At 47.5% G+C, this 25220-nt stretch overlaps 2 protein-coding genes across 2 annotated transcripts; both read right to left on the reverse strand.

Moving 5' to 3' along the window:
- Nucleotides 1-5832: 5832 nt before the first annotated feature.
- Nucleotides 5833-14370, reverse strand: PtA15_13A37 (uncharacterized protein; the record flags this gene model as incomplete). Its single annotated transcript, XM_053162571.1, has 19 exons — nt 5833-5850; nt 5929-6245; nt 6334-6496; nt 6562-6664; nt 6740-6852; nt 6933-7079; nt 7153-7247; nt 7319-7540; nt 7635-10257; nt 10331-10663; nt 10756-10816; nt 10892-12257; nt 12337-12540; nt 12618-12892; nt 12971-13519; nt 13586-13747; nt 13811-13871; nt 13962-14032; nt 14108-14370. The coding sequence occupies 19 exons, from the start codon at nt 14368-14370 to the stop codon at nt 5833-5835; spliced, it is 7146 nt and encodes a 2381-aa protein (XP_053026193.1).
- An 8216-nt stretch (nt 14371-22586) lies between these two features.
- On the reverse strand, nt 22587-24480 carry PtA15_13A38 (uncharacterized protein; the record flags this gene model as incomplete). The annotated part of the gene is made up of 9 exons (XM_053162582.1): nt 22587-22663; nt 22762-22841; nt 22939-23006; nt 23116-23216; nt 23331-23409; nt 23529-23595; nt 23691-23750; nt 23953-24285; nt 24353-24480. The coding sequence occupies 9 exons, from the start codon at nt 24478-24480 to the stop codon at nt 22587-22589; spliced, it is 993 nt and encodes a 330-aa protein (XP_053026194.1).
- Between the last annotated feature and the right edge of the window lie 740 nt (nt 24481-25220).

The raw sequence follows: 25220 nt of genomic DNA on the forward strand, positions 1-25220 counted from the left end.
TATACCGGTCATCAGAAGTGTCAAGTCCCCTTGATGACCGGCACAGACAGGTCATCAAGGGGGTTGTATACTCTCGATGACTGGAAAATACCGGTAATCAAGAGGTTGTACATATCCTTTCAATGACCGGTCTGTACTGGTCATCCAGGGTGTTGTATATATCCCCTTGATGACCGGTCTTTACCGGTCATCCAGAGGGCTATATGGTCTCAATGGCGGGTCTGTGCTGGCAATCAAGGGCTCAGAGCCTGGACTGTAAGTTGAAAAAAAACACTTGTATATTTCATTGAGCACAGATCTCTTCTGTTGCTCAACTTCATTAAGCTCCAAGATTTTATAATACTTTGATAATTTGTTTGACATTGAAGAAATGGTGTTACATAACTCAGATTGTGTGGGATGGCGCGCAAGAAACAAGGCTTTGTGCCGAGCAAATCTTTAAGGTTTAATGTTGTGAGGGCAACAAACTGTGATGGTTTGAATAAACCACCCAGCCAAACTGGGATTCTAGGCTCTGCAAAAGGGGGTGATAGCGCGCAAGTCCCTCCTGCCAAGGGCTATCGGAGGCTTGCTTTGCAAGACCAGACGCCCGCAGCAGCGAGGGGCTTGGTTAAGTTTGCCGGTCTGGACTCTGCGCCGCCCACGGAGGGCAGTACACGGCGGGGGTGCTTCCTGGCCCGCGGGTTTGTGGAGACAACGGGATCACCGGCTCTGTGAAACCCACGTGGATTTCACGGCCCAGACAAGATGGACTATCCTCTTCACACCGGGCTCGGCCCCTTGAAGCTTGTAAGTCCAGGTGGTCTTGAAGAAGTGGATGGCCTCAAGCACCTCAGATCTTTGTGGATAGGCTGGTCATGATTGGCCCCAGTTTTGAAAATGAAGGCAGAGAAAATTCAAAGTACCAACCAAGCCAAGGAGTGTGATGGACTGCTTGGTTGTTCCTGGATTTTGTCTTGGTAGGAGGCTTTGTCACACAAGTCCCTTGTTGCCCTGGGTCATCCAGAGTAATCAAGCCGGACCGGAAGTTTGAGCCACGGTGGTTGTCATCAAATTAGCCCTAATCTCCCAATGAGCTGCATTCTTGTTGGTTCCACCAGCAATGCAGGGGCAGCTGTGGGTTCCTTGTTGTTGAGAACAACGGGGAATCCACGGCTGCCCCTGCAGGTTGTGTGCTTGTGGGCTCCACCACGATCCCACAGGCGTCCATGGAATCCTTGTCATTCTTGATGTGGAAATCCCAGGCGGGTGGAGACGACGGGAAAGTCAGTCGTGTCCACGCATTTTCCACGGGAGGGTGGTACCAACGGGGAGAGCAGTCGAGAACGCCGCCGTCGACAAGCCTCCCAACAAGGACAACAATGAGGGCGAGCCTGCCCCGCCGCCCATCAAGGAAACCAAGGGTGTCCGCGCCGCCCTCATTGATTGCTATCAAGAACTCTACTTCGCGCCCCTTGTCCGACAGCAGGGCAAAAGCGTGGCGGCGTACGCAACCCAGAAAATTGCGCGGATTGCACGCAACATGATAGAGTCCGTGCTCCCTTCTCCTTTTCCCACCTTCCTTACTTACTTAGTTGACTCTCTTACAGATTAATGCACCATGCAACGCTAGCCAAGCTTAGGTCCAAGAGATTTCCCAACGCCAGCGCCGTGGCGCGGCGATTGTGCTTGGCATGCTGGCCGCTCCCAGGCCCTCTGTTGTTGCTGACCATCTCAATAAGCTTGTCGCGGTTGGCCTCGGAGCTATGGGAAAGGTGTGTTTTTTATTGGGCATGCTTGTGTTGCATGTATGGTTGATTGGGTGCGGTTTTTTTGTGTGTTTGTGTCTGTAGGGTGATCTTGTGCTTGCTAGGGATTCTTGTATTGCGCTCAGTTGGCTGGGAGGGAGTGCCAAGAAAGTGAAAGGCAAGTCTCAAAGGTGAGCTTGATACAGGATCTGAAGAGAAGACTGAAGCACCCAGTGTTACAATAGGCTCCTTGATCAACCACAACATCCGCTTGCCCCTCGATAACCCCGTCTTCCGCAAGCTCTTCAATATTATCCAGGCTCCTAATGGCTGAGCAGGCACTGAATACTGGACTTGCCGACCATCCCAACTTGCTGTGCACCGAGATCCGGGCCCGTCGTCAATATCGGCAAGTCAACAACAACATGAACACCGTGCTCTGCTCGTTGACCCCTTCAAGCTCAGCCAGCTGATCTTCCTCGCCATCAAACATCCAGTCCACCTCGAGCTCATCAAGCACAAGTTCAAGAGACGCAAGGCCGCCGACGACCAAGCCCTGAGGCCCGTCGTGCTGAGCTCACCCCAATCATCCCCAATCTTCGCCGCAAAGATTGAGAGAAGTTGTTTTGTCCAATCCGACATCCCTATCATTTCTCTCACATTTCCCTGATTCCATTTGTGTTTTTTTATCTTTGTCGTTTTTTTCATCTATCTCTTTTTTCATCCATGTATCTCTTTTTTTGATGTTTTCACAACAGCCATTTGGATTGCAATGCAGCGCGTGGTACCCTGGCAGTACCACATTCTGCTACATTACTACCCGCGGATATGATCCGCTCCGCCCCGGGCTAGCTAATCAAACCACAGGGGAAAGCTGAGTGGCCTCTTGTTGGCCCGACCAGCGCGTGGGTATCACGGCGATTCCATGGGGATTCCACGGTTGAAGGACCCGTGATCCACCCGTGGGCCCGACCTTCACGTCGGGATCACAGGGAATCCACGGGGATTCCACGCGGAGCCAAAAGCTGCCGTGGAATCCACAGGTGATCCTCCCGGTGGTGACCCCGTGATTCCCTGGAACTCCAGCCGCTGGTCCGACCTCGCGCGCAGCTACCACGGGGAGTCCTCGTGGATTCCGCGTGATTTCCCCGGGTGTACATAAATATGTATCCCTCTGCCGGTCATTGAGAGGACAGACACACCCCTCTTGATGACCGGCACAGACCAGCCATTGAGAGGACACACCCCTCTTGATGACCGGGAAAGACCGGCCATTGAGAGGACACACCCCTCTCGATGGCCGGTTGGTCCCGGTCATTGAGGGGACAGACACAGCCCTCTCAATGATCGGAAAAGGCCGGCCATCGAGAGGACTCACCCCTCTCAATGACCGGTCGGTCCCGGTCATCGAGAGGGGTGTGTCCCGGTCTTTACCGGTCATTGAGAGGGCTGTGTCTGTCCTCTCAATGTCCGGGACCAACTGGTCATTGAGAGGGGTGTGTCCTCTTGATGACCGGTCTTTTCCGGTCATTGAGAGGGCTGTGTCTGTCCCCTCAATGACCGGGACCGACCGGCCATCAAGAGGGGTGTGTCCTCTCAATGGCCGGTCTTTCCCGGTCATCGAGAGGGCTGTGTCTGTCCTCTCAATGACCGGGACCCACCGGTAATCAAGAGGGATGTGTCCTCTTGATGGCCAGTCTGTGCCGGTCATTGAGAGGGATATGTATGGTGTTGCAAGCGCGTCTGGGCACATACCCAACTCCCGCTTGGCCGAGTGCCTCCGGGGGTTGGGTATGTGCCCAGCGGGTACACAGCCAAGTCCCGCTTGGCCAAGATCAAGCTCTGGGCCAATGGGATCTGTGACTTGGCATGCAACACGCCGGTCATCAGACGCAGGCCCTTGTCTCTGCCTCGAAAGGCAAGAACAACATGCCCTTGAGGAAGAAGACATTCTCCATTCTCGACATCACACATCGGACATCAACAAGGGAGCTTTTCCTTCTCGATGGCCGGTCTGCAGGCTGGTCATTGGGGAGGAAAGACTCCCTTCGCGGTGGGCAATACTTGTATTGATCATCAAGAAGGGAGTCTTCCCTTCTAAATGACCGGTTTGTAGACCAACCATCGAGGAGGGAAACTTCTCTCCTTGATGGCCAGCACAGCATTTGGTGTGCGTGGCACTCTTGCTTTAAATTGGCCCAGCGGGGCTTTGTGCCAAACCCCGCCCACTTTGCAATATGCCAAGCGGGGATTGAGAGTGTGCCAGGCAGGCTTGAGGATTTGCCAAGCAGGCTTTAGGGTCGGCCACGCGCGCTTGGCCTTTTTTTGGCCAAACTTTGGTGAGTGCCCAGACGGGCTTGCAACACCATAATGCCCTCTGTGGGCGGCACAGAGTCCAGACCGGCCATTCATGATGGGAGGAGTGCTGGTTTTGGAGTGCCCCGGTGTTCACTCCAAAAAATTTGGAGTGCATGGTTGAGCACTCCAATTTTTGGGGATTTTTGGAGTATACCATCATCCGCTCCAAAAATTTTGGAGTGAACTACTTTTCACTCCATTTTTGGTGTGCATGAAGTAAATCTTTGGTGTGCATTTAGCCTGCCCCTTTTTTTTCTCAAACAAGAATTTTGAATGAAGCAAAACATAAAAATAGCTTGGGTCTCTTAGAATTTTGGTTAAACAAATTTCTCCTGATTGTCTTAGCACGGAACCCATTTCCACTTGTGCACGTGGCTGAAGTCTTCATCTCAGGGCTTGTTAAACATTTTCATCAAAATTTGGGTTGAAAAAAATTGCACAATGATCAAGCTTAAACATCCCTCACCCACTTTCCCCAACTGCAATATCAAACAACTGCTGTATTCAAAAACTCAGAGATTTGCCAACAATAGCCAACAATAGTCTGGCACAGTGTAAGGAAAAGTGCCATCCAATCATGGCCTCCAAGCTTGGTGAAGAGAGAGAGAAGATAGACAGCTTCAACATTGAATTTGTTTGAGTCTGTCTTAAATGTGATCCTCTTTGAATTGTTGCATGAAATGTGGTAGTACTTTGCAGGCTGTAAAAATGGTAGCTATGCTACCTCACAGCACTCTTTATGGAACTATGTGAAAAGAGAACTTTGAGAGATTTGAGGGTTGAACCCACAACCTTGCGCACTGAAGGAATCAAACCTAACCTCAACTTTCATGAGTGATGCTCTAACCATTGACACAGCCTGCAAGGAGGGGAAAAACCAAGAATTTCATCACGCTGATGTTTTCTCGCATGTGACTGCGCAAGTAGCCGCAGTCACTGCGGATGTGTTGCTGGCAAAACGTCAGCGCAACAAAATCTGTATTTTGTCACCTGCTTGCAGGCAGTGTGAGCTAAGTACACATTGTTGATCTTGAATGATGATGGGTATGGAGTGAGAACACACAATGTGATTAACAGAGGTATTATATTGTGGTACACTGCAACTGTGGCAGACAATCAACTTCCAATACTCTTTAGCAGGGTTTTGGTGAGACCTATCAGCGCAGCGGAGTGGAAAAACACTAACAGAGTTAACTTCTATGGGATTGAGTTTTGCCTGAAAGTGAGATTACAAGGGAAGATAATTTAAAAGAAATAGATCATGTATGATGACACAAACTTTGCAGAATTTTTCTTAGGACTGAGCTTTCCACTGATGTTGAACTGAAGGCCCTGTCTAAAATTAGAAAAAAGAACATAAAGATAAATAGAGACATGATTTGTTATTGAAAATAGCCCTGTTCAAATTGGAACTTTGACACTTTGTCAACCCATTTGTGATTAAAATTTTGCAAAGTTGTAAACTGGTCAGATTCTTCAGAAATCACTAATTTTGAATTTTACATGTAAATTTACTGATAAAATTTGATAAAAGGGTGTTGAAGGCTCAAGCAGTCAACACGAACCGGTATAATTTAATCAGATAAAACAGCGAGACTACCAATTTGGATAACTATATTATGTCTTGATATCAATGGGAATTCAAATCCTTTTTTTAAAAGTATATGCTCGCCAATTTAATTTTGAAACAAACTGCTATTTTATTTTCATTTTCTCGCTTGGATAGATATTTCTTCTACTCGTCGCACTATGGCTTTGAGAGTTGCTGAAAGGAGTATGGAGATGTTAGTTGGAACGGACCCTGAGCAATCTGAACAGAGGTGAAATTTTCGATCCTACTTACTTCTCTTCTGAATAATACGAAATAGCCCGTCACAATGATGAGTTGGCAAATCAACGCGATCCAGAACTGCCAATTTGCCAGGGGGGAATCGAGGTAAGAAAATTTTGGATTCCACAGGGCAAGGTCAGGGAAAACGCCCCCAGGTCCGATTCGATCCGGCGCTGTCGCTCGGGCGACAAGGACCGCTGTCGAGCCGATTATTTGCGCAAGACATAAGGTCGCCGCGACATGAACCCTGCTAAGCGTTTGAAGCAAGATCATTCCTAAGCCTACGCCTTGAACTGCATCCAAAACACCCAGCCATAGCCATAAAGAAGCTTTTGTTAGACAAAAAAAAGGTATATGAGTCTTCCCGAATCTGAAATAGGTTGAATCGCTACAGCAGGAACGGGTTCCAAGGCTCACTTGCAATGTGCGATCCAGCAGACCCTCCCCAAGAGATGTAAGAAGCCACACTACTTGTACCCCATAGCATCTGACACCACCGGGGCGCTCCAAGGCCTATCGCAAAAATGGCAACAATCCATGTATGTGATTTGGATGCACGGCTGAGTCCCCAGATCGCTGCCTATAATTTTTATAAAAAAATCAGCATATTTACAGACACAATTGGATTCAAAGTGCGGGACTGACCCCCCAAACCCCGACGAAAAAGAAGAGAAGTAAGAACAGTGTGATTCCGAATGAGGTCTCTCTTGTCCACAGAAAATTCCAGTTGCGGCCATAAGGACCAGATCTGTTAAAAATAAAATCTTTTCTCAGTGTCGCGTTTTGATCAAAGATTGTGCAGTATGTGTAGTATGGAGCTCACAGCCAATAGTTGCGCAAGATCTCCGCGGCCAAATACCAAAGGACTAGCTTTCTTCTGAAAAGTGCTCTTGTAAAGTTGGGAACTGTTCCAGGCACGTTTCTGTAATACTTGGGCTATACATAGCGGACGAGTCAAGTTGTCAGCAAAAGCAGTAGCTTCCAAAAGGAGCCATCTAGATAGATCAAGTACTAACCAGACCAGTAAAAAGTATGTATGCAATGAAGAAACATCCAGCTCCCAAGCTCAGAGTTATCGCGTTGATCCAGCCAGGGGGCGCCAATGCAGCATTCGTCGGATCCACGTTTTGGAGTTTGAATCCCCAATACCACAGGGCGCCGACCTTAACGCACAGGATAAGAGGTTCGATTAACACATTCGCATTTCCTGGGGTCTTTGGAATAAATTAAACTTACCCAGACTTGTTGTGTACCTTGAACAATGCATGCTCTTCTGACCCATGAGTCCGTTGTACCCCCAGCTTCTTCACCGAAGTTGGAGCTGAAGAATACTGGAAAAGCATGAGGGAAGTGAGGATCAGCTTACGAGCCACTATGCTTCAAGGAGGGAAGGTTAGCTCACAGAAACCTGCGGATGAGGCAAAAGAGTAGAAACCGGAGGCAGCCACTGCCAATGGATGGCGACGAGAATATTGTTTGAGATTATCAGAAAGTGATGGTAAACCAATGAAGATAAATGCTAAACCGAAGAAAATCCACGGCAAAGAAAGGGACCAGGTCGAGGGTTTTCTACGACTCAATCCATACCACGAGGCAGATCCCAGAATATTGACAGCGCCGATCACTGGATTTTTTTTTACGGGATGATCGGAAAAGAAAGTCAGCTCAATTTTGAAATCTCACTAGAAACTCTCCTGGTGACGTTCTGCGGCACGAACCGTAAAAGTCAAAGCTACCGTTTGAGCTAGTTCCACTCAGAAGAGAAAGTTGAAAACTAGTCGCGCCGAGAATTTGACCAATGGCCAGCAAAATCGTGTAGATCGGCCAACCGAAAACCCGTCTCTGCAGTCTTATCTGCCATAGATTCATACTTAATGCGGCTGTCACATCAAGTGTGTCACTTTTTTCGTTTTTAACTTGATCAGAAATATCGTGAAGACCATTGGTGGGAGAACTGATTCCTCCGCCTAGCATCGTTCTCGGGATGATGGAAGTGACTGAGAGTGTCGGAGAAGAGGCGTATCTTGTTCTTGCCAAGGCTAATGTACCCTTTCGGACCTGATTAAAATGTTCCTTGTGGGCAGCAACAATGTATCTGGCAATGCATAGTTCGCTCCGTGAGTTAGAGGCATCTAACTTCTGTAATCTACGGACAAACTCTTGGCTTGCTTTCCCATCCTCATCAGTAAAGTCTTTGAGTCCTTGATTTAATGGCGAGTTTTTATCATCTTGACCGCAATAAGTCCTCTGGAAGTCGGCTGGGTTGTGCTCGCCAGTGTTGCCGTTATTTTTGTCTAGGGTAATTATGGTAGAAGTCAAAATCTCTTGATCGTTATTCTGAGGTCTCTCCGAAGGGGTAACAGCACCATCCAGCGGAGCACTCTCCGTTCTTTGCTCTGAAGGTCTTGATGGATGTGTTGAACTACCGCGCTTAGTGATTATTAAACGTTTTACGGCTTCACTTAATTGTACAGCCAGTTGATGAGATGATGAAAGCATTCGAGAAACGTCCAAGGAAGGTCGCGTATGATTCAATTGTGACCCGAAAGTATTGGTTGGATTTTTCGTTGAAGGGGTGCATATTACTCCAGTCTTGTTTGATTCGGAGGAAGGAGGGTGTACTTGAACAGGCTTCCCTTGGTCATGGGATACGGATGAAGACTCGTCGGATTTGATTACTTCGGTTGGATTTGTGTTCATCGTTAGCCTTCCTGCATACTTGCGAGATGCCCTGACCGAACGGGCATGGATGTCCTCCATTTTAATCCTCCATTCAAGAACTGGAAACCGCTGATGGACGCTACGTGCTCGAAGTACGGCGCGTTCCTCCTCGGGGCATTCCAGTGCCGCTCTAAGTGTCTTGGCAAATTGCGAATGGAGATGGGCAGTGCTATCACTCTCCACAGGGAACCACCAACCGGGCATCAATCCTAAGCCTCCCAAGCGGCTTCCAACTCCCAATGCACCCTTACGCCCGAATTCGACCGCTACCAATCCAAAAGGCTCATCCCTGCTGGGTATCAGAGCGAAATCACCTCCCGAAAATACGAAATCAGGTAAAGCTGTGAACTCCGGCTTCGAATAGACTCGGCCGGGGTAACTTTCCATCAAGCGGTTTAGCTTCAAGGCTGCCAATTTACCATAGAGATCTATCACCGGTCCAATGGCTACGAGTTGAACGTCCTTATGTTTTTCTAGAAAGAGAGGGAACACATCCGCTATCAAATCAACTCCTTTTTGGAAAGACCAGCGTCCTACGAAAACAAAAACTTGTGCTTTTGGGTCTTCGTGCAAGCCCGCCCACTCTTGCAGCTTGAGCTTATTGCCAGGCCTCTCCGCTTCAGCTTCTTGGTCGATCTGTATCCTTCGCATATCAGGTGGGGTCACATCCAATGATTCGACATCGGTTGGATCTGGATTCGGAAGAGGTTCAATGCTTTTGAGAGTCCAGAGGACAGGATAGCGAGCCCAGCTACGCTTCCCGTACTTCTCGCTGACTCCTGCGACACCAACACTATTTTGGTGATGACTGATATAGCTTGCTGCCGAATGGAGTAGATTGAAAACACTTCCATAGCGCGCATACTTGGAGCACACCTTGCTAGATATGTTAAATGATCGACAGACTTCATTTTCTTCCTCCGGCGTTCCCAAAGGCCATTGACCTTGAAACTCGGCATTGTGCAAGGAAAGTGAAACGGGTATGATCTTCGGCAAGAGGTACAAAGGGGCGAGCGCTCCATGGTAGTCGTTGATGTGGTAAATCGTCAAGTCAGGAGTCCTCCGACAGATTTCTGCAATACTTTGGTTCCAGTAGGAATAAAAGATCGCAGAGTCCAAGTCGTCCATTCGAGCGGGGTATGGATTTATCTTCGAGTTAGCGCGAAAGATCGGAGAGTCGAGTAAGAAGTAAGTGATATTTTTGAACTTGTGAATTTGCAGCTCAACCAGATAGGTTTCCCCAAATACAACGACTGCGATGGGTTCGGCACGCTCGGCTTCAGGGTATTCCAGACCGCTGACTTTAGGTATCACCCATAAAAGATCTAAATCTTCCATCACCTTTCCCATCAACGAAGTCATAACTCCCAACCCCCCAATTTTGACTTTGATTCCCCAATCGATGATTTCATATTCCAACGTGGCAATCAGCACTTTTCTGCGAGAACCTGCGTTGTCAGGCCATGTGTTGGCGAAGCTAGCTTGCGATTTTTCTGCGTTTGAGCCAAAATGCGGCGTGATCACATGTTTCAGTGTCGAAGGTATCCGCGAATTTCGCATTGATTTGGGGAGGTGCTGAATAGGTAGAAAGGAATTCAGGCCAGCTGTTTGGAAGCCGTACTGACAAAGCGGGCCAATTTTATGTCAACATTCTTTTCCCAGTGTCATTTTCGAAGTTCTAATCAGAACTCACTTGATTGTGTTTAACTTTATAAAAGATTCGTTGGTATAACCAGCACGCCAACAGGGCCGTAGTCGGGGGAATGAAAAGAAATAGGATGAGAAGCATTATGACTATTTTCTGATGACCAACTGGCTGCGCTCCCCATGTTAGGTCTTTTGGATTGATCATGATCCGCCAACCCAAATAGGGCTTGGATGGAGGGGGTAAAGACAAGAAGTTTCGAGCCTGAGAATTGGGTGGGAGAAGGTCCAACACGCCGTCATTATCCACGTCGCCATAGAAAACCTTTTCCCGCGCTTCAAAGACCGCAAGTTGAAACTCATGAGGCCAGCTGGTAATGACCTATAAGTGAATGTGAATGGGGGTACGTTGAGGTTCCTATCAGCACCCAGCCGCCAAGGAGAAAATTGTTTAAACTGTCCAATCGGACTAACATCAATCGTCATATTCTCACTGCGAGGGGAGAGCAGTCCCGGAATACCCTCATCGAAACCCCTGTCTCGGTAAAAGAATGAGCGCGAGATATTTGCCAAGTCAGGAAACCAGAAATGCTTTGGGTATCAGACTTACCACTTGTTATATGCCCCTCTGAGGATGAGCTGAGGGAACTTGCGCTTGTATCCACCGGCGAAATTGATATCCGCATCAATTGCTGCCGCCGCGGAACCAGCCAGGCGTGACCAATATTGAACTCGAACGTGATCACCCTCCCAAAATTTCGAAATGCTAAATGCATTATCTGGAAGAGTCAATTCACTAGAGTATCGTGTCCAATTGGAGTAAGTCTTGCCGAAGTCGATTGAATATCTCATCAGGTCGGCACCAGGCGCGTCGGAGCGAAGTGTATATTTCCCATCTTTACTCTCCAGGAGACTTTCAGGGTAAGACACATCAGAAAAGGTAATTGGATTTTGTTTTCGTCCTTTCCTTAAAAGTAAGTGATCGATGCTGTTGGTGTGGATTCCATTTTGTCCAGTCGCATTGTTCAGGACCAGCTCATAAATGCCATCGGCTGCACCGACGATACTGGCGGACCATTGCCACACAGCAGGGAGTGCATTTTGCGTAGAATTTGATGAAGATTCGATTTTTGAGCAATTGGCATGCTCCAAGTCGATTCGCGGAGAAGCTTTTGAATTAGGATCAATTGTATAGCTTAAGGAGAGGGAGGAGGAAACCCCTTCACATAAAAGCTCGTCAGAAAATGAAAAGTTGATCGGAATTGTTTCGTTATCATTATCCGCCTGAGATAGAATTCGAGCATCGTGGCCGGGAGTGAAGCCAACCAAGCGAGGCTGAGGGGGAGTCCAGTTCGAAGCAGGTACCAGAGCTTTGTAACTGAGTGGTTCCATCGTAATAGACTTGAGACACCCGAGGAAGGGTGGCGCCTCATCCCAAGTTGAAGAAGTGGACGATGGGTCCAGATCATAAGTTTCGTAAGGGTAGAACAGGTTTCGGACAGTTGATGGAGCGGGGTATGGAGACGTGATGGCCAGTTTAGATGCGCAATCATAAGAAAATGTTGTCGTTTGATTGACATTGCTGTATAGTATCCAGACTGGCAACTCGGGATTGGGGCCGGAAAGTTTCTGAGATTTTAACGGGCTTCGGCTTACGCTCCACAAGCCCCACTCCGTGGGCGTATGGCTGGACGCAGGAAGCTCGCCAAAAGTTGTCCAATTTCCAAGCTGGGTCAGGTTGAATCCATCTTGAAGGGAGGAATATTGTGAGCGAAGATATGCAAAATGTCCGAGCATGTTGCGAGTATTGGAGGTGGGATCATAGTGGTCTAAGCTGTTCCAATCATCTTTACATCCATTCAGCGCCTTGCCAAGCGGCATCGTGGGATACTTTTTGGATCCGAGTTTGTAGCATCCATGGGCTTGCCAAGCCTTACTCGAAGACATCGGCTGCCGTCCGTAGAGATAATCGTTTGCTGGGATGCAGAATACCATTTGAAAATCTTTCAGTATGAAATGGCAAGAAAGGGATTATGAGGAGCGTGTCCAACATACCTTGGGAGTCAAATATGTGCAAGTCTTGTTCTTCGCCGTAAAAGGCGAAAGGGATACCAGGCATAATCAAGTTTGTCACCAATTGGCCCAAGAGAAACCTCTCCGTTCCATTTATTAACGAGGCCCATCTGAAGTTATCTTGGTTGGTCGTACCGTAAAGGTGCCGGGGATCGAGCTGCTGAGTTTCCTGATTGAGTAGATCATCTGAAACGATCACCAAGAAAACTGGGGTCAATAAATGTCTCGATAAATTGGCGCCTGTGTTCGCATGTCCCACTCACTGGTCACGAATATTTCTCTCCATGCTTCAACCCAATTCACCGGTATATCGTATGGAGAATCAAGTTCACCATCCATACCCAAAAATCGGGTCAAAGATCTATAGATTGAATAATGAAAAGCAGCCGAATCCAACGCGTTTTCACCGACAGGACGCATGAAGTTTTCGGTCTGGTTTGCGGTGACCAGGGCGGCTGTATCAAATTGCAGATTGGCATAATGCGCTGGTTGCCGGCCACGGCCAATGTAAAGCGATCCGAAAGTATTACCGTCGGAACTGAAGAAAAAAAAAAAGTGATTAATAAGTACAACAATTACAACATTCCATCAGACAATTGAGTCCTTATATACTCACATTTCACCAGTGATAAAAAAGTTGTTTTTGCCCAAATCTTTAGCGCAAGTCCGCAGAGCTCCGCCCCACTTTCCCATGAATTCAAGCGTTTGTTGGGTAGCCTTATCCACACGTAGCGCGTCCATATCGAGGGCTTTGACAGTCATACATGCAAGCTTTTCCAACTTGGCGGCCACACCGCTATCCCAATCGCGCAAACGGTCTTGCACGCCTGAATACTTGGTCAACTGATCCTGCCAGCCAGGTGCTTTTCCAGCGGGAGACGAATCGCCGAATTGGTTGAAATCACCAGCGTAACATCCATCCCAGTCCGCAGGAGGAAGGACATCGGTGCCGTTCGGATTGTAGAACTTGGGCAGTCGACAGCTCTGGTCTCGACTGTTCGTGAACTGGAATTCGGCGTACTGATTGATATTCCACGGCTTCTGGACGGTCGTTTTGTATTCAACCTCATATCCATGTAGGTTGAATGGCGCAGCTTTGCCAGAGTTTCCCTTGAACTCGAGGAAATCTGACAAGGTGGTGGTCGTGGTATCAAGCATGACATACCTAATAGGGGCACTTTGAGTCCTTGGCCATATACGGGTCTACATCGGATGGAATTGTTTCACTCACATGCCTTTCGAATGGATTTTATCTATAGCCGCGCGCCATTCAGACAAAGTGCCGAAATGAGGATCCAAGAGGGTGAAATCCAATGCGGAATATCCATCAGACTGCCACGGCATGTTCAACCAAGGAGTACCAGCGATATAGATCGTTCGATAACCCATCCCACTACGATAGCGTAATATTATCAGCCGAACCAATTTTTATCCTGCTAAATGACAAACTACTCACTATATGTAGTCCAGCACTCTGTCTTGAGCAAATCCTTCTATGTCACCACCATGCCTCAATTCTTCGGTTACAAAGCCACAACGGGAGGTAAATTGATATCAATGATGCGTGTCACTAGCTATAAATGAACGAAAAAGCAGGCCAGGCTCACGATTAGATAGGAAGTCCCATTCAGAACGGCTCTTGTAAAAGTCATTGTTCGATGGGTTCCCATCCATAAACCTGTGCGGTAGAAATCAGATGTGATCAGCCAAAATAATTACAAACGCGCCATTCGCGAGAAAGACGAAGGCTCGCCTATCGAGAATCACGGTATAGATTGGCAGCTCCCTCCAGTTAGCTGGGCTGGGGGTATATCGACTTCCATTATGGGATTTTTCCGGCCAATCAGAGTAATAATCTAGTATGTTATTTCCAGCACTCGAGTTGATATTTATGTTGTAATCAGAGAAAGCGGGGTCGTATGGGTACGAATGGATAAGGCTCAGGTGTAATAATCCGAATAGGAGAACTGTAAGGTTCATGAGCCGTGTGCGGGAGGGAATCATCGTCGTGGCCATGGTGCCCATTCGGTATGGAAAACACATGCAGATGGTACTGATATTAGGACCGATAATTATCTGGAAGAGCGCATTTATTGGACAGGCTTCTTCCACCAGGGGTCAAATTCCTTTGCCCAAAAAAACACAGTTGGCCGTGATACGATGTGCAGAGCAGTGAATTGAGTGGAACGGTGCATTTTTTTGAACAGCATTCCCCCCCAGGGGTGGAATTCCTGTGCGCAAAAAATAGCCAAAAATGTTAAGAATCGCCGAAGGGGATTCCTGATAGAAGGTGTGCAGGAGCAGGGAGCAAGGCAAAGCAAGTTACATTGCCCTACCTATTTCTCTGTCGCCGTCAGCCGCCTGCTAGTCAAGACAGCGCAGACGGCGGGCGACAAGCCACGGGCCGCCGAGATCCGAAACCGGTCCGCAGCCCAAGCAGACCCTAACTTAGCTAATTATCTCCTCCTCGGGGGAGCGAAGCGACCTCCGAAGGAGGTCGCGGAGGGTCCCTGCGGGACGGCGTCCCCCCTCCGCAAAGAGAGGGACTTAGTTAAGTTAGAAGCAGACCATAACTGACTAGAAGGCGTATGTGTTAACGCCTTCGAGTGAGCATCACTCGGGTATTGACCCCGAGTGAGCATCACTCGGGTATTGACCCCGAGTGAGCATCACTCGGGTATTGACCCCGAGTGAGCATCACTCGGGTATTGACCCCGAGTGAGCAAGTGAGTGGATAGTTATACCTGGGAAGCTCCCAGCAGTAGAGCGTAGATGAGTCAATGAGCATTGACCCACAAGCCAGCCCAGCCATGCTGGTGTATAAGTACTAGGGACTCTTCCTACCAGGAACAGTCCCCAGATCATTATAAGTTACCAAGCCCAACTATTTGTTACATCCGAGATACAACAATTGGGGCCTTTACTTTCTGATCCACCATTTACCACCCATTATGGTGAGTGTAGGAAATGGCTCAGGAAAGAAATTTCCCAATGAGGCCCACAAATGTCAGTGCAGGTCTCTAAAGTCATGCTGCTGTGAATATAAACCTTAGGAATAACTAATGTTCCAGCTGATCTCAGCTGTCACAGCTACTGGGCTGGAGCTCAACTTGGCTGCGTAGGCGCTGTAAGACTCCAAAGGGATGGATGTGTGGTGATCAAAGTTCCGTTGAGGGGGAGATAAATTGTGAATAAGTTGAAAGCCTATTACAATTTATGGGTGGTTTGAAGGACCTGCCCCTCTGATGGTACTATGCAAATAACCAAGAGTCTTGTAATCAATATTTAAATGGTGTGGCTGATTCCAAAGATAGCTCTTACTTTTGTATAGTAATCTCTATCTGACCTAGATCACATGCATCAATAGTTGTGGTGAATCTTTTGTAACTTGGTTTAAACGTGGTGGGCGCAATAAAGTTTGATATATGTTGTAAAATTTGTGATGTTGAATTGCTGACACTATGTTGTTATAATAATCTGTCACAAAGTAAATAGATATGTATATATATATGGGTTGGATGTTGGTTCTACCAACGGTGGGTAGTTACGTTACCAATAATGGTAATGTAATGGTAACGTAATGGTTTTTAAGCCGTTATTGTTACAGTTACTTGCAATGGCGGTGCGCTACGTTATCACACCACTGCTTGAATCAGTTTTTTCTGCTTGTTACGTTATTGGGGCCCGCGGCGCACTAGATGCCAAGCTAATTTCAGCACCAAAACAGCCTTTGAGGGCTTGTCATTGCGTTATCCAAGCAATAGTGTAGTGTAACGGCGTCGGAAAAAGACCTGTTACACTAACCATTTGCCACTTAAACGGCCCGTTACTTGTAACGTAACCGGATGCAATGGATAACACAGGTAGTTATGTTACACAAAAAGCGTGGATAACACAACGTAATGTAACTACCCACCATTGGTTCTACTACTGTTCTTAACTCACACTACAGTTCTATACACTACTCCACTACTAATAAACACAATAAACAGACCTTCCTAGGCTGCTACAAACTAAAACTAACCACAGTGACCAAACCTCTATAGGCTGATTACAACTAAACTAACTAACCACTTGTGACCAAACCTCTGTGAGTCTGTAGGCTGATTGTAACTAAACTAACCAACCACTTGTGACCAAACCTCTGTAGGCTGATGGGGAAAGAGGAAAATTATAGTGGGGAGAGGCCCTCCTTTTATGTTGGAGGATGAGGGATTTCTGCTGCAGGAAGCTCCTTGTGAGGGATTTCTGCTGCAGGGGTTCTCACCTACACAGCCTTTTTACACAGCCACAAATACAAACAACACAGCTTTGCTGTGCTAGATACAATTTAACACCACAGCCAAACATCTATGATATACAAACTAACTAACAAATACACAGCCTTCAGCAGCAGATTCTGTGGAGGCTGGACCAGATACACCCTATCTCCACTCCCAAACAACACAGCCTCCTGATAGGCTCCTCCTTAAACAAACAAATACACAGCCTCCAGCCAAAGACACTGTGCAGGCTGTGTTAGATACCTTCTAACTCCTCCTCCAAACAAAGCAGCCTCCTGATAGATACCTTCTAACTCCACCTCCAAACAACACAGCCTCCTTATAGGCTCTTCCCTGAAAAAACAAATACAAAGACTCCAGCCAAAGATGCTGTGCAGCCTGTGTTAGATACCTTCTAACTCCACCTCCAAATAACACAGCCTCCTGATAGAATCTTCCTTGAACAAACAAATACACTGCCTCCAGCCAAAGATGCTTTGCAGGCTTTGCTAGATACCTTCTAACTCCTCCTCCAAATAACTCAGCCTCCTGATAGAATCTTCCTTGAACAAGCAGGTTCATAGAATTTAACTATCCTTGACCATTCTGGATTCTGGGGGTCTGGGCCTCTCCTCCTCTTCTTCCCTTCCTTCTTCCTTTGCACTCCTTCCTTCCATTCCTGGTTGAGACTATGCCTTACTATGAATCCTTCCTTGGTTTGTATGTGCCTAACTGTTGATATGATACTATCTCCTCCTCTTGTATGATAACTGTACTGTCTCCACCCTCTGTTGTATACTTTTTGGCATTGGCACAGGCACAGAACACCACAGCGCAAGGAGGGAAGCTGCACCTTCTTCTGAAGGGGCTGTTTGAGTGTATACAACCTGGAGTCTAACTGTAGACTCTCTGATGGGTCCCATCTAGGACTGCAATAGGAAAAGTAAATAGAGACTTACAACCAGGAGCGGGGTGAGTAGCGGAGGAAGTTAAAAGGAAAAGGAAAAGGCAGATCATTAACCTACCAAGCCCGCCTACATTGCTGTATCCACATATACCTCCATTGGGGCTATTCTTGACTGATCCACCTTTTCCTTTTCCTTTTGACTTCCTCCGCTACTCACCCCTCTCCTGCTTGTAAGCCTCTATTTTCTTTTCCTCTTGCAGTCCTAGATAGGACCCTTCAGAGAGTCTAAAGTTAGACTCCAGGTTGTATACGCTCAACCAGCCCCTTCAGAAGAAGGTGCAGCTTCCCTCCTTGCGCCTAGGCAGCCAAGTTGAGCTCCAGCCCAGTAGCTTTGACAGCTGAGATCAGCTGGAACCTTATTTATTCCTAAGGTTTGTATTCACAGTGGTTTTGTGGTGGACAGATCAGTACATGCATGGGAATCAGGGTTTTATTGGGTGTGGCACGCGCCAGAGGATGTCAAGGCTTCAAGACCTCAAGATCTTAGGATTCCAGCTCACAACACGTCAAGATTCCACAGCACGGCGCGGGTTGCATCCTCAAGAAATTTCAGGCTTCCTCCCTCTTTGTTGGTTTTGTTTTGTTTGTCTGATTTATTGTTTATTTTAAGGATCGCCAAGCGAACCTGGGTACCCGCGGCGGGTGCGGGTACTGCCACTGTTTTTTAGCAATTCTGGACACCCGCAATCCCACCCGGCACCCGCGGCCGGGTACCGCGGGTGTTTTTTGCGGGTACTGCGGGTACTGGCAGGGAAGAAATGTGCCTTCTCAATGACCAATGTGTGCCTGTCATCAAGAGGGAGGTGTGCCTTCTTGATGACCGGTGTGGGCCGGTCATTGAGAGGGAGGGTGCCTTCTTGATGACCGGTGTGCCGGTCATTGAGAGGGTTGAGTGAGACCCTCTCAATGACTGGTCTCTGCCGGTCATCGAGAGGGTTGTGCACCTTCTTGATGACCAATGTGTGCCGGTAATCAAGAGGGAGGTGTGCCTTCTCAATGACCGGTGTGTGCCGGTCATTAAGGGGGTTGTGTAGCCCTCTCAATGACCGGTGTGTGCCGGTAATCGAGGGGGTTGTGTAGCCCTCTCAATGACCAGCACCAACCGGTCATTGAGGGCCTCAAGAGGTGCTGCGGCACCTTGATCCAAAATACAGTGGCGGGTGTTGACCACGGGTACCCGGGTACCTGGGTTTTTTTCACCAAATTCCAACACCCGCAACCGCACCTGGTACCCGCCGTAAGGCCGCGGGTGCCAGGTACCGCCAAACGGGTATCACTTGGCAATCCTTAGTTTAGTTTCCTTTTGAAAAACTTCAAAGAACTAAGAGTGTTTTTTATTCTAATCAGATTATGTAGCTAAGAGTATCTACAATAAGTGAACTAGAATAAAGAGAGTATTCAGAATGAAGGAATGTACCTAAGAGCAGGAATGAGGCCACTCTCTACTGAATAAAGGTTTGAGTATAGAAAGAAGAAAGTCCTGGTTTGGATCTGGAGGACTGGAGTAGAAAGATCGTGACATTAGCACTTCACTTTCTCTCTTCTTTCAGTTTTTTGGTCTTACTCGTTGCAGTCGTTTGACCCAAGATAATCCTCACTTAGCGTTGGCGAAACGGCGAAGCAGTTGCGCAACGTTATCTGCTTAAGAGCACAGTTGCACATTAGCTGCTGCCTTTGGTTTGCGCTTAGCCTTTTTACACGACCCACTTACCAATAGGTGTTCCAACTCTTAGAGCGGTATTGGTGCGGTCGGTCTGATTGTCTTCGACAATTTTGTCTAAGAACATACAAGATAGAGCGTTAGCATCTATCTGACCAACTTCTTTTAAGAACTCAGCCGCTTACCTTCGGCGCTGGCTGAGATTCTTTCGAGTAGCGGTTTTTGGCCGGGATTTTCCACGTGCCTGATCTTGCTGGCGGGTGTCGGATCTGCTTACATCAACAAGGATGAATTCAGTTTCACGGCACCACTGCACAGTCTTTGGACTGCGGAAAAGGTTCGCGTTTGCTTACCGGATTCCGCAGCTGGGGTAGCTCCCGGCATCTTACTCAATTTATGAGTTCGACGCCGCTTGCCTAGACTGGAATTCTCACACCTTTTATCCACTTTTATTTCATTTTCTGTCTGCGCGCATTGGAGGGTTGGTTTTATTTTATGTTGTGTCTTTGTTTGGTGTTTTTTTTTGTTGTAGAGCATGCGTGCGCGCTAGGTTGTGATGAGCTGTCTATTAGATGTCACAAACCCCAGAGCTTGAGTTCAGCTCAAACTCAGACTTTGGGGCAGCATGGACTGGCACTGAACCATATTTCTCAGTCACCCATCAAATTGAAGTTTATCTCTCTTGGTGTTGCTACGCCTGTATCTCCATGTCTTAAAGTTTATTACCCCACAACATCGATCTCCTCCAGCCTTTGGTTTTGATCACATCCCCGCCAGCAGTATCCCCGGCTTCTCTCTCAACACAAAAATTGCCAACACGCAAATCCAGCTGCCAGAAAATCATTTCTCCCCCCACGCTACACAACTTCTCAGCTCCTTTGAGTGAGCAAGTCCTGTGCAAGGGAGCATCTTCTACACCATTTTGCCAAAGTGCACTAGCTGGGAACCAAGGCCATAAGGAACCAGCAATGTAAGGAGAAGCTCAGCTTAAATCAAGTGGAGAGCCACTCAAGCTAATTTATTATTGCAATGCAAAATGGGAAAGCAGACACAAAGAAGAAGGTGTTCTTCATTCATCTTTTCATTAGGGGGTTTCAAACATGGTGCATGTCCCAGTTCAGGAACCCCAATTCAGGAAAAAAAAGTTCCTGCAAAATGAATTTGCAAATTATTTCTGTATGTTTTTTGGGTAAAATTGGGTGGGTGTGTTGCAGGTGCCCTGATTTTGTGAATTGGGGGTTCCTGAAACAGGACCTGCACCATGTTTGAAACCCCCTATTTTTATTTGATCTCCAATCTCTAAAGTAGAAAGAGGCCTATCTCTTGTAGGAATGACACTTTGTACCCGGGTACCCGCCGCAGGTGCGGGTACTACCCTAAAATTCCACTCAAATCAGATACCTGCACCCGCACCCGCACCCACTAAAGCAGGTCAAAGCAGGTACCCGGGTACCAGAAGGCAGGTACCCGGGTGCATGTAGCGGGTACCCGTGGGTGCCCACACAAAGTTTGATCCCCGGACCTGGCTCTGCTAGATCATGATGCCTGCCACCCAATCTGTGCCGGACATTGAGGGGAATACACCTTCCCTTGATGGCCGGCACACACTGGTCATTGAGAGGGTTGAGAGGGTCTCTTGATGACTGGCACAACACGCCAGTCATCAAGAGGGTCTCTTGATGACCGGCACAATACACCAGTCATTGAGAGGACATCTCCTCTCAATGACCGGCACAATCTCCTCTCAATGACCAGCACAACACACCGGTCATTGAGAGGACATCTCATCTTGGTGACCAGCCATTGAGAGGAGATGCGGTCATCAAGAGGACATCTCCTCTCAATGACCGGCAGAGACCCAAAATTGAGGGGAATACCACCTCCCCTCAATGACCGTGTTGAACGGAGTGGCTTGAAACTCCCCTTAATGAACGGCAGACCGGTTGTTGAGGGGAGTTCTTAATCCCCTCAAACACTGGCAGGCTGGTTGTTGAGGAGAGTGTTTACTCCCCTCAATGTCCGGTACACACTGGTCATTGAGGGGAAGTGGTATTCCCCCCAATGACCTGTCTGCGCCGTTCATTGAGGGGAGTCAGTATCCCCTCCAATGAACAGTCCACGGCCATCAAGGGGAAGTATTCCCCCCAATGACCTGTCTGCACCGGCCATTGAGGGGAGTTGGTATCCCCTCCAATGAACAGTCCGCAGCCATTGAGGGGAAGTATTCCCCCCAATGACCTGTCTGCGCCGGCCATTGAGGGGAGTCGGTATCCCCTCCAATGAACAGTCTGCGGCCATCAAGGGGAAGTGGTATATCCCCCAATGACCTGTCTGCGCCGGCCATTGAGGGGAGTTGGTATTCCCTCAAATGACCAGTCTGCAGCCATCGAGGGGAGGTGGTATTCCTGCCTGCGCCGGCCATCAAGAGGTCTCCTCTCCTCTCAATGACCCGTGTATGCCGGTCATCCAGGGGGGGTGGTGTTCTCCTCAATGACCAGTGGGTCATCAAGAGGTGATTCCCTCTCAATGACTGGCACCGGTCATTGAAGGAATTGAGGGAGGGGACAAATCACCCCATGCTAGGCACAAATGGCGGGTACCCGGGTGGGTACCTGCCCTTTTTTTTCTGCAAAAGCAGACACCTGCACCCGCCAACAAGTACTAGGACACGACCGCGGGTACCTGCAAACGGGTGCCGGATACCTGTAAACAGGTACCAGAGGCCATCCCTAATCTCTTGCTTCTAGGTTAATATTTCTCTCTTTCTTTACTTCAAAGTTCTTGTACTTAGATCACAGAAATCACTACAAGAAGTCTAACTTACTTGTTCTAGTTCTTGCAATTCTTTTACTTTGGGATACAGGGTATCCTGGATTTCTTACAGGATATCTGGTAGTGGTTGAAGTGATGTGGTGCTCAAGTTTACTGTTTAACAATCATCCAGAACGCAGCCTCAGCTTCATCTCATGTTGATTGGGGACAACATCCACCTCCATCTTGCTGATAACCTAGGCAGTATTCTTGATCATGAAACACATGGTCTGAGGGGTGTCTATTTCCTCACTCACTACTCATAACTTCCCCTAGCAGTTTACATATATCTTCTTGCATATTTTTCACTATGTACTTTATCACAGAAATGGAAAGCTGACATCCATGTTGGAAAGTCCCTCATGATAAACCCTACCTACATCTATGGCTTTATTATTGTTGTGTGGATGATTATGCCCTGGATTTGTGTAAATGGTCATAACCCTTGTAAGGGCATATGTATGGGTTTCTCGGGAGAGGGATGCCCTGGACAGGTTTCACTATAATATGCCCTGGAGCAGAGTGTTGTAATCTATTGGTTGGGAAGATGAGCCAACAACCATTCCAAAAGATGCCTTAATTCAAGCGGCGAAGCACTATGTACCAAATCTGTAGGTTTTTTATAACAACACATCGGAGAATCAGATGCAAAGAACAAATCAAGGAGGTGAAAATACTAGATATATCAAAAGGAATGTTATGCTTACCTGGATAAGACTTGAATTCAACATTTGTTAGCCCTAAGTCTTCCTTAAGGAAATCAACCGATTTGGCCCCCCATTGGTACCTACGTGTTGTCAGAAAAGAGGAAAAATATGAGAAAAGGAAGATATCAGCGCCTTCATCGATATTTTTCTCTCTCTCTAAAAAACTGGACACTCAACTGAACAACTGGATCATCAGTACCATGCCCCCAAAAGACGTTCAGCTTAGAAGCGTGAGGACCTTGGAGCTAGGGACACCCAAAAGGGAAGCCAGAATGTGAGCAAGGAAGATGAGCGGGGGATTCTTTTTGTGAACTTGATGATGGTTAAGTGAGAAGAAAGGGAGTGAAGACCAACTTGTTTGATCTTGTCTTTCAAGGTCAGAAATCCTGATAGGCAAGCCACCCCGGCCAATGGGGAAGGAGTCATGAGACCGGTGAGGATGGAAATCGCAGCACCTGGTGCCGTAAAAAACAATGAATCGAGAAGACCTAGTAAGATAACAAGAACTGAAGGCCGAGAGGCAATAACCCGCAAAAAAAGTATGCAAGAGTAAATTTATGACAAAAGACCTTGTGAAAAACCACCGACAACGATTCTCTCCGAGGGAATGCCTGCTTGGACCTGCTTCTCGACCAACGATTGAATGGTCTAAACGAGCAGAACAGATGAGCAACAAAGAAAAATAGGGTGGGATAAATACACACACAGTTAGGGCTGAATAGTCTACCCAAAGGCGGAAAAGGGAACGATGATAATGAGCTTCTCACCTTCACACTTTCAAGAAGCCCTTTTTCGTCCTCCGGGGCATCCGGTCGGAGGCCTAAAATGTCAAACCTGCACGCATTTTCATGTTAGCGATGCACCTCAGACGCATCCCAAATATATCAAATGAGCAAAAGTTTTTTTTTTTTTTTCAGTGCGAAACTGACCACGATGGCATCCTTGCTCCCATGTTCAGCGTCACTGGTTGGACTGGGGCGTCTGGGAAACTAGACAGTAGATGCAACCGATGGAGTTGGGTTGGCAAGGGAATGTGTGGTTCAAAGTCGATCTAAAGCATCGATGTGTGCAACTTACACCCTTGATGGACCAACCGATTAATGGAAAACGTGTCGAGTCAATCTCGCCATGTGAATAATCAAGCTAGACTATGGTGAGGACTGAATGTAAGGCAAGGAATCTGGTGCGAACCAATTGACCCAAGGCATGTGCGAACCAAGCTGTTCGGCCAGGAAGGACCACCCGGCAGACGAGTCGCCGAGGCCGTGGCTGAAGATGACGGCGGCCGTTCTCTTGACGGGGGGCGACATGTTAATGTTGCTGATTGGTGGAGATTTCTGGAAGGGCCAGAAGCGCGCGGGCAGCAGGCTGAGCAGGGGCTGGATTCCAAACGGATCGTAGCTGATCGTGCTAAACAGGAGTACCACCACGAATGGTGAGAGAATGAGGACGCCGAGTGTCCGCCGTCGAAGCCGACTGCCGAGTATAGCAATCTTTGCAGGAAGATGCCAGTTGCCAGCCACCCTGTGGATTCGAGATCAAGTGAAAAAAAAATCATCAGTCTCAGGTCCGCTGAAAGACTGCTTGGTACAGCATTTCGACATCTTTAGGCGGAATGAGTATTCGACATCGGCTCACCAAATTCAGTCCAAGCCCCGAGTGTTCCACAAGTGCATGCAACCGGACAGATCGAGGGCCATCGAGGGGGCTCGTGGACATTCGGTCCGGACTCCGGGATGGCTAACCGGCCGTACCCCGGGTGCTGCGGTCAGCTTTCACAGAGCAATCACAACCTACAACATAACACAACAAAGCGACTCTAGTCCCAGGACTAGATCAAAAATGCCTGAGATGATAAGCAGTAAGTCGTGATGAGTCATGACCCAGCTCATCACTTCTCATCTTCCAAATACGCCCGTGATACAATATGTGCCTCAGTGAGGCCCGGCTACACAAAACGGGTGGTTATCACATATGAGCTTTTTGGTAATAGGTAGGGGAAACCCTTGGATTTCTTTTGGTGAATCTGTGGTTTTAATAAACTTGGACATCTTTCTTGATAAAATGAAATATGAGAAATAAAAGAAAAAAAACAAATTGCTGGACTACTGATCAATCTGTCATGAATGGGATTGTGGTTGAAAAAAATTCTTAATCTTTTGAGAAAGCTTGCGCCATGCTTCAACAATTTTCTGCCACCAAGTAAACTTTGTAGCACTTGGGTTATCAATTGGGCCATCTCTTGGGACATTCCCCTCTTCATCTTTTGACATTTGAATGGATTTATCTAAAAGAGCCCATATTCAGTTTCACATACTTATTTCTTAGATTCATAATTTGGATTTTTCTGTCTGACAAACCTGTTAGGGGGGTCTTTTTTTGGCTTTTGATCCATTCTCTGTACAGTTCTTCAAAGTAATTTATGTCATATTGACCAAGTAAAACATTTTTCTTTGATG

The sequence above is a fragment of the Puccinia triticina genome, chromosome 13A, assembly GCF_026914185.1.
Source record: "Puccinia triticina chromosome 13A, complete sequence".
Taxonomy (NCBI): Eukaryota; Fungi; Basidiomycota; class Pucciniomycetes; order Pucciniales; family Pucciniaceae; genus Puccinia; species Puccinia triticina.